This window comes from Hyperolius riggenbachi, chromosome 6, assembly GCF_040937935.1.
Source record: "Hyperolius riggenbachi isolate aHypRig1 chromosome 6, aHypRig1.pri, whole genome shotgun sequence".
In the NCBI taxonomy this organism is placed as follows: domain Eukaryota; kingdom Metazoa; phylum Chordata; class Amphibia; order Anura; family Hyperoliidae; genus Hyperolius; species Hyperolius riggenbachi.
This window is the reverse complement of record NC_090651.1, coordinates 379,081,077-379,091,266: the sequence shown is the minus strand read 5'-3', so window position 1 is coordinate 379,091,266 and position 10,190 is coordinate 379,081,077. Positions and strand designations below refer to the sequence as shown.

At 43.4% G+C, this 10,190-nt stretch overlaps 1 protein-coding gene across 1 annotated transcript in view; it reads right to left on the bottom strand.

Moving 5' to 3' along the window:
- Positions 1–3,230: 3,230 nt before the first annotated feature.
- Positions 3,231–10,190, bottom strand: part of LOC137521972 (G protein-activated inward rectifier potassium channel 4-like) — a 141,161-nt gene continuing 134,201 nt past the window's right edge. Inside the window, exon 3 of the mRNA XM_068241950.1 lies at positions 3,231–9,218. Coding sequence (XP_068098051.1) covers positions 8,893–9,218 — 326 coding nt within the window. The 3' untranslated portion in view covers positions 3,231–8,892. The remainder of the gene's footprint in view (positions 9,219–10,190) is intronic.

Here is a 10,190-nt window from a genome sequence, read left to right as displayed (position 1 = left end):
GTGAACTGGTTAAAGTGAACCTCCAGACTAAAAATCGACTCAACAGCACAGAAAAGGCTTGGTGTTTCTTTAACAGTTTCACAGCATCAGAACTCTGTTTCTCTTATACAAGCCTCATTTTTAGCTGCACAGAAGAAAACTGCCCTTTTTTCCCCTGATGCTGTGCAAAGCATGATGGGATTTCTGATGTTGTTGTTCTCGTTCTGCTGTTTTGGTGCCATTTTTTTTTTTTTTTTTACATTTTGAATTTGACATTTGAAGCCTAGTGTGTGCAGCTGGGAGGAGTGATCAGGAGACAGGATAGTTGGAACTGTGTCTCCTGCTCCTTGTCACCTCCTTTCAACCAAAAAGATGGCTGCCCTCATGAAATCACAAACATTTGCCTGTTCTTTTAAAACAGGGTGGGTAAGAGATTCTATTATCTATCTATTCTAATTAACATAACTAATGTAACTTAATGACAGTATGTTTGTTTAGGCTGGAGTTCCCCTTTAATCTTTCAAGTGTGTACACACCACTACTCAGGTTTAAATTGATTGGTCCATTTTCAAGCTGCATATTTGCATAAAATGTACATAAATTTGCATGTCATTGATCAACCCTCTACATAAGTACAGCAAGTCTCTAAAAATTTCCTCACAGGGCATCGCAATAAACAGGCAAGGCATTGGGTTTATGTATTAATATATATTTATTGGAATTTTGTTGACATACATGACATATAAGTAACACACTGTTTATGTGCGCTTAACATGTACTATTATATTCACAGTGCATCGATATTAGAAATGAGACGGCTGATTTGAGCAATTACAAAACCTGTAGCAGCCAGATTTCAGCAATTTCCTGTGCGCAGTTTTGCAGGGCTGCATGCCTCTTCCTCGGAGTTACAAATAATCTGCCTTGTTGTGAAGGGCTGCACACCTCTTCCTCGGAGTTCCAAATAATCTGCCTCGTTGTGAAGGGCTGCACACCTCTTCCTCGGAGTTCCAAATAATCGGTTGCATGTTGTGTAGCGCATGCACAAACATGCAGGCGGGGCTCACACTTGTTTTCGCATATGACTTTGTTGAGCATCACGCTGTTTGCATTTTTTCTTCAGCAGCTAATGTGAAATTTGAGAAAATGTGGCGTCAGGATATTTGTTTGTCTTGCATGCCAAAATTTGCATCAGAAATGAACGAGCCCATTGATTTACATTGATTTAAATGGGCTAGCTGTTCCGATGCGAATTTGCATTGTGGGAAAACGTGTGCGAATCATTCAAGTGTGACCCCTGCCGAACGAGTGCATGCGGGGCATTTGGAAACTCACTGTTCAAATCTCATTTGAAATGAGTGGAGCTACTGAAATTCCCTGGATGTGCTGTCAAGCACAGATTTCTGCATGTGAAACTGCGTACAAAACCACCTGAACTGTGCACAATCTGTTTTATTTTTTTCATCTATGATTTTGGTAATTGACATGCTTTTCAAAGTAAGCTCTGCTGCCACCTTGTGTAAAAACTGTAAACTGCACTTTGAATTATAGTTTGGCACAATAATCTTAGTGAATGCACAGATGCCCCAGGCCATCATAGGAGGTGTGGCTTAGCAATATTAAAATAAGAGAAGGCAGATGGCTAGTTAGGTTACTTTAAGTATAATATGCATAAAGGACTAATAACATCTAGGGAGTTCAGAGAATTTTGGAGGTCCAGTAAAAACATAACAGATTGGTAAAGTTAAATAAAAACACTAAGTTACTACACTATTACGCGTTACCGTAGCAATGCTAGCATTACTTGACTATAGTGGGTAACGTTACAATAACCGGGACAAATGGGCAAATAAAATGTGTGACTTTTATCCACAGTAGAACGTTTTATTTTAAAGAGACTCTGAAGTCTCCTAAAAATGAGATTTTACTTTAAAAACCTCTTTAACTTAATTGCCCCTCCTAAAATGTGGCATCCCCGCGGCTGAAAACGCCATAAATCACCCCTAATTCCCCTGGCAAAATCCACGACTTTCTTGGTTGTGGATTTTGCTGCCCTAAGGAGGCAGAGCTTTGGGCTGTAGCTCCGCCTCCATGTGCATCAATCAGTGCTGATCACTGCCCAGTGAAAGAAGTCTGAGAGGGGCGGGGAGAGGCGGCGATCCGCGCTGATGGACGCGTGTAGAGCTAGAGCTGCAGCCCAAAGCTCTGCCTCTATGCGGAAGTAGCCCCGCAATGTGCCCCTGGTAATTTGGGGTGATTTATGGCGTTCTCAGCCGCGGGGATGCTGCGTTTTAGAAGGGGCAATTATGTTAAAGAGGTTTTTAAAGTAAAAACCAAATTTTTAGGAGACTTCACACTATCATGGCCAAAAACTGAGAAATAATGCATTTTTTCCCACTTTTTTCTTATTATTCCAATTAAAATGCGTTTAGTATAAAACAATTCTTAGCATACTGTACCTCCCAAAGAAAGCCTAATTGGTGGCGAGAAAAACAAGATATAGATCATTTCGCTGTGATTACTAGTGATTAAGTTATTGGCGAAAGAAAGGGAGGAGCGCTAACAGGTGACAATTGCTCTGGATCACAAGGGGGAAAAAACCCTCAGTGGTCAAGTAGTTAAAGCAAACTGTAATTTATAATTTAGGTATTCTTTAAAAAAATGGTGCATAAAAACTGATAAAGTGTTGCATATTCGGCAACGATATTTCAAAATGGGTGGGGTAGGTTTGTTGGTACACCTAGAAAAGATCATAAAGAATTAGATTACAGGGGTTTATCAAACTGCTTTTTTCCATGAATAAAGGTGCCCATACACTCGTAAGATTGGCAGCAGATAGATAAGAAATGCATCTGATGATCTATCTGATGTGTTTTTAGAACATTTTTTACCAGGATAGAATTCCAATAGATTTCAGTTTGAAATCTATTGAAATTCGATCTAAAGGGAATTTTTTTGCCATCAGATTTCCATTAAGGCCAATGCAAACTGATAAGCAATCTCATCAGATCGACCTAAATTTTCCACCCTGCCAGTTCGATGGAAAGCGATCGAAATCGGCCATCGAACGGTCGATTGGCCAATCGATCTATCGATCGATCGGTCGGCCAGAAAATCGGCTGAGTGTATGGGCCCCTTTACTATCACTCAAGAGAGAGTTTTCTGAGAATATTGATGGATTAGCGTATATATATATATATATATATATATATATATATATATATATATATATATATATATATATATCCTTTTAAACAATACCAGTTGCCTCGCTGTCCTGATGTATTTGGTTTCCATAGTGTCTAATCACATGATGGCTAATTCAGGCACACGACAGAAACACCTGATCTCCATGCTTGTTCAGGGGCTATGGCTATCAGTATTAGAGGCAGGAGATCAGCAGGACAGCCAGGCAATTTAAATTGTTTAAAAGGGAATAAATATGGCAGCCTCATCTCCCTCACTTAAAGTGGACCCAAATCAAACATTTTTTTAATTCAAAGTATTTAGTTGCACCACTCTGACACATACAAAGATAAATAAACACTCCTTCAAGCCTATGAGCATTTCAGTGCATGCTTTTCACCCTTCTCTTTTCATAGCTAGGGTTATACTGGGGGCAGCCATTAGCAATTCCTCCTTTGCTGGACACTATCTACTCCACCAGTCTGCCAGATTCTGTCCCGGCAATATGAAAGGAAGGGAGGGGTTCCTCCAATAAATGTAAAATATTTTATATTGTCATCATGCAGCTGAAAAAAGGCTGCTATTTATTATAATTTAGAAAATAGGTTTTATTTCAGAAATCGTGTATTTTTAATTTGGGTCCATTTTAAAGGACATCTGAGGTGAAGATAAACTGAGCTAAACAAGTGTATCTATCCTTCTAAAAATGACCTTTTTAGTGATCCCACAGTATTTTATATTTAAATCTACTTTTTAAGTATTCACCGTTTCATGACCTATTCTCAATGACACATTTATCTTTTTCCTCTTGCTCTCAGAATCCATTTACGGCCAGGAAAGTGTTTTATGGCTGTAATTCCTTATTAGTGAGGGTTATGCTATAGTCGGACCCAGACAGAAACAGTCACTTCTATACCTGATTTTTAACTCTTTCAGGCAGAGAAAGAAAAATAGGAACACATTATAGTTATTACTGTACATACATATTTTATCTCATTATGTCACCTCCGATGTCCTTTAAGGTGTCTTTTAAAGGCAAAGGTTTTGAGATCATCTCCAAAGAGCTTAAATCAATCCTTTAGCAAGAAGGAGTGGGGGAGATTCGGATACCTCAGTAGATGGAAAGTTCTGGATGTCTCCTGGCCATTCTTCGGTCCGTGTACGAGCCCAAAGAACAAAGCACTTGGGCACAGAGCAATGCATGAGCAGCTTCATGCTACTGAGCATGTGCGGACCTTACTTGCACACGCCCAGTCAGGATGTGCTCATACACTCTGGGAGAGCAGCCATGAGAAACATATTTGAGTAGCTTTGAGAGGCCCAGCGCTGGAATGGTGGGGTGTAAGAGGGTCTGGATACGTAAGAGGAAGATCCAGAGGCTTTCTACTATGGAGGTATCTAATTTGAACCTTTTTTTTTTTACTTCAGGTACTCTTTAGGTCTCTTGCACACTGCAAGCGGTTCCGATTCAGATTCCGTTTTGCAGTGTGCAGGGAGCAAACTGCAAATCTGAATCGGAATCGGATGTAAAAACTGATTAAAAAGCGGAATCTGAATCGGAATCGCTTGCAGTGTGCAAGAGGCCTTAATGTTACTTTGACGACAGTTGTAAATCAGTTTCAGGTCCGTGGTTAATCACCTGGACGTGGCCATAAGAAGAAAATTAGCCCAAGAATGGGTAGAAGCATTGTGAGAATGGTACACAATAAAGCAAAGGACAGCTTCAGAAGGCCCGACAAGCTGAACTCCAAGGTCAAAGTCCATCACAGTGTTAATGCATCATCCATATCCTATGAGCTGCTGTAGACATACCGGAAGAAGGAGGACTTCACTGTTTAAAGAAAAGCATATATATGATACCCTAGATTACAGGTGTCAAACGAATGCAGCCCTCCATGCCATTTTATGTGGCCCTCGAGAGCTTCCAAAGTCCATCATCGTAAGCAGTAAAGGAAAGACAGTACACTGCCTTCAGGGGAGGACTGGGACCTTTTGACCTGGAGGGAAAACACAAACTGGAGGCCCGTTTTCACGGCAGCCCCAGCCTATATGCCAGTAGTCAGGTGGGGTGCCAATGCAGAAATACAGCCAGGACACTTGAGGGACAGCGTGACAGGTTAATTATAAATGCACAGGCACTGGAGGACACATAATACATTTTGAGGGGCAATGGCTGGGGTTTCCGTCGCATTCATCATTCATTCATCATGATCATCGCACTTGATCAACCACATTGGCCCGAGATTTCCCAGCATCTCAGATCAATACATTCAACTAATTTCCGCCTGAAATCAGTTAAATCGTTGACTGGGCATGCTTGTGGCGGAACAGATTTTCATCCAATTCAATAATAATTATCAAAACAGTTGGGGGATCGGCCAGCCCTAAATCATTAAATGAGAGGCAGCCTCGGGGGAAATCTCCCCCCTTCCCCCCTGGCCAGTCCTCCTCTGACTGCCTTACTGTCAAGAGGAGCACACCGGGGACAGTGTTTCTGATTGAAACATTGCCAGCTTGAGCCGGGGTACAGCAACAACCCATGAAACCCCTCCCAATGAAAGCATGGGGCCCCCTCCTTGGATCCAAACCCTCTAACACCCCCGTTAACTGGTAGAAGAAACCTACCCTCACCACCCCAGAAGAGGGGACCATCATGGCCAGAGGATCAGCATTACAGCCATGGGAAGTTGTATACTTCAGAAGACACTGTTCTCTTTGATAGATCCCAGAGAAAATATTTGTCTCGTCCTGGACTTGTTTTTTCGAAGACGTTTTGCCGCTAACCTAAGTGGCTTTCTCAGTCCAAAGGAATTTCAATGAAAGTGTGGATCATTTGGCCACTTCAGGAGTTGAGTCTGGATTGAAGCAGATCAGGCCCATATATGCAATAAGCACACATATACAGTACTCAATAATTTTGACAGTACTTTTTCATCTGCTTTTTGGTACTTTTCCATTGCAAAGTGCTAAAAAGTTGTTTTAAATTGAAGATAAAAAATGATCTACAAGGAGAAAACTCTGGAGAAAAAGTGAATTGAATATGGCCCGAGATGTCTATAAGATGCACAGCACTTCTGTGAAGGTTCTCATAAATCCAGGCCATGGTATCTACAAAAGACATTTCTCAGTGTCGGAAGTTGTTTCGGCGCTCTTCAGGCCTGGATTTACATCACAGGAGCCTATAGGCACAGATGTCCTGGCACCCTAGACTCCGCCCTCCATGAACCTACAAGCCCCCGCCGAACCGCACCGCAAGTGTGCTGTCACTTATCCATTTATTTCCCTTGCCCGTTATAGGTCGCTACAGATGTCCCTTAGCATTAGTTAGCCAGAAGAACCCTCAATATTAAGTAGCTAGAGGTACCCCCAAGTATTAGGTAGCTAGAGGAACCTCAGTATAAAGTAGCTAGAGGTGCCCCCGACTGAAGGGAGATCTGGTCAGTGGAATGCCAAGAGCAGGATGAGTAACCCCTCATTTACTCTCTGCTCAGAACTCTGCATAGGGAAAGAAGGAGGGAGAGAGGCTCTCAGAGTGGGGAGTGAGCCGCCTTTTTATCATCAGGCACCAGAAGGCACGTGCCACAATGCCTTATGGTAAATCTGGCCCTGGCGCTCTTACAGAGCAGCTTCTGTAGTTCTGCATATTTGCAAATACACATGAAGCCAATACAGACCTGCTGTCTAACCCATGGTGACTACTCTAATGTGGCTGGATTGTGTCCTGTCGCCGGGAGTGTCTTGCGCATGCACAGTACGGGATTTTTTCTTACTGCGCATGCGCAGGATGGTGACGGCAGCTACGATCGAGGACACACATGGACAGGGCCGCACAGACGCAGTGGCCTCCGACTGGTCAATCACCAGAAACAAAACTGGTTCACTGCGAGGGACTGGAGGATCAGTGTGTCCCGGCGCGGGCACAGGAAGTCTGCAGGGGGCTGGTAGAAGCAACAGGTAAGTTAAACTCTTTATTTCACCAACTAAGGTTCACTTTAAGGTCCATATGCAAATGGAAGTGGAGCTAATCCCATTTTTAAAGGACTTTCGAGGCTGGTGCTTCTACTAGTTCCTATAAGTAATTTGGGTCCCTTGCTGCCACTCCAGTCCTCTCCTGGGTCCCGCCGGCAGCCTTTATGGATCACCGATCCCCGATGGGACAATGGCTTCTGTACAATGAGAGCACCCACCCCGCGCCAAAGCGCGCCCATGCCACTGGAAGTGTACTGCGCCTGAGTAGTGGTACTGCGTAGGTGCAGCACACTCCAAATTATGCGGGCGTGTTCGCGGGCGGAAGCTAATACACGCCTGCGCACATACAGAAGATGCCAACCCATCAGTTAGCGATCCTTAGAGGTTGCCAGCGGAACACTGGAGAGGACCGGAGCAGCGGCAAGAGATCCAAATGACTTCTAGGGGCTGGAAGAAGCCCCAGGTAAGTAAAATTCAATTTCTTTAGTCGCCTCGGGGGTCCTTCAAATGGTAATTAGAGGCAGTGATTTTTCTGTTGGCTTGCTGGGGGCAAATCTTGTGCTTTTGTTTTCCTAATTGCGTGTCTGGGTGTGTCCCCCTTTGGCATTGGTTAAGCATGTCCAGCCAATCGCCGTGCTTGTATCTTCTTTAGTTCTTTTAAATGAAGGCAATTCCTGGGCATTTTATGTGTATAGTGGATTACCCAAAATTATAGAACACCGCTCCTTTACTTATGAGACCTGGAGAAGTTATTCTATAGGAATGATGATACATCTTCAAAAAGTTGTCCAGCTTTAGCTGTCCTATTTTTCTTTGGAGGTGAAGAATGTCGTCACTGTCAGATTTGAGGCAAGAAGGCCACAAAGGCCATGGCCTAAGGTGCCAGAAAGCAAGGGGCGGGCAGTGGGCTGGCACACACAGGCAGTAACACTGCCAAACATGTAAACTGCAGCGGTCACTGACCTTGTCCGTGGCCGTCCTGCTTCCACAGGGGCGAGCTGTAGCGCACAGGACGGGGGAGGGGGGTGCACAACACAGGATGGAGGCAGCACAGGATGGGGGGAGAACACAGGACGGCGGAGCAGGGGATTGAGCAAGGGGGGGGGGGGGGGGGGGGAGGGAAACTGGTGACAATGGGTCTTGGGCAGTAAAATGTACAAATCTGGCCCTGAATGTCATCCCCACATTCAGTACTCAGAATCGCATCATCTGACTTCTATGGGATTCATTATGGAGGCAAGGAAGCCATTTAAAATCTTGGTTACACCTCTTCTGCAATATATTTGTTATAAATTAAATTTCAGTTGAAACTATCCCTTTTTTCTTTTGAACATGGCAGCCCTCTAAGCCCTTTAATGAGAGTTGTACTTGCATGCCTTTATAGAGAAATGAGTGAAGCAGCAACTAGCCAATAGTGTGAGAGGAGGAGGAGCAGGAGGCGGGGAATACTCTAGTGTCAGGTTACATGCTGCATGAGCGTAATGTGTTTGGCGCTCTTAAGTTCGTATCAGTAAAAAGCAATCATCTTAAGATTATTTTGTTTTTCTGCCAAGGCTCCTTGGTAGTCGATTTCTTATCACTTATCGACTCCTGCCATTACCACAATTTATCGTGATATAAAATCACACATTATGGTCTATTCTGCCGGACAATCTCGTTAGCCGTGACCAAAGTTCAGCCTCACAGCAGCGAGCCACACATGGCCCCACCGTTATATTGCTGGCAAATGTTCCCTAGACTTTATTCATCCTCTGCCACTCACTCGCTAGTGTCTGATTTTGTCTTGCTAATGTCCCCATTGGCCACCACTGGAGGGACCGCCTCCTCTTGTCCTTCCTGTAGGTCGTCGTCCGGAGTTGGCTTGTGTTTGCCGTTGGCGGTGGTGAGCTGTAAGGCCTCGCCTTTGGCACTGAGTTCCGCCAGCTCTTTGGCACTGCAGGTGGGGGTGGGCGTCTCGTCCGTGTTGTGGAAGGTGTCATAGTCCACCTCATAAAACCCTTCCTCCAAAGTCAGGACGGGCATGAATCGGTGACCCCAGAGCAGCTCGTTTTCCACATAGGAGCTTCGGGCCTGGCACGTCATACCTAAACATCGGGAAATAAAGAATACTTGTTAATGAGGCTAATATCACACCTAACCTTCAGCATGTATAGTGTAAAGGCGATCGTACATCAGACAATGTATAGGCAGATCGACCAAGAGACCGATGTCTCTGTGATTGAAGCTGATCAGAGAGAAATCTGTTACCTGCCCATACACCACAGGCCAATTCCTGATAGATTTCCACATGAAGTCTCTAGGGAATCAGCCTTGCGACGACGCATCTGCCGCCTCTATCGCTGTCAATTGAGAACGCGGAGGTAACAGCATGCAATATCGGGGCGTGCCTCAAATACGAAGGGACCCGGTGCTTTTTCCCCTAATGTAAGTAGTGATGATCGTAATCAGCAAAATTACGATATCGCAAAATTTTGCGTAAATACGTATAGGAGTAATTGCGATTTGCAAACTAATTTTGCATAAAAATTCACGTAATTTTCGCTAAATTTTGTGGCAACTTTGGAGGTTAATAGCAAAACCCCCATACATGCTATTGTCACCAAAATGTGCTACCTATGTTAAAGGGAATAGTGGGTATAAGGAAAAAAAATAATTTTCCAAAAAGACCGTATAATTTTTGAGAAAATCGATTTTAAAAATGCAAAGAACATTTTTTTTAAACTTTGAAAAATGAGTTTAAAAACCATTTTTCTTTGCATTTTTAAAATCGATTTTCTCAAAAACTACATGGTCTTTTTGAAAAATTATTTTTCTTCCTTGTACCTAATATCCTTAAAGTGAACCTCCGGACTAAAAATTTACTCAGCAGAACTGAAAAGGCTTGGTGTTTCTTTAACAGTTTCACAGCATCAGAACTTTGTTTTTCTTACCAAAGCATAATTTTTTAGCTGCATTTTTAGCTAAGCTCCACCCATCAAAGAAAAAAAGCCCTGGCTTTTTTTCCCTGATGCTGTGCAAAGCATGATGGGATTTCCTATGTTGTTATTCACGTTGCC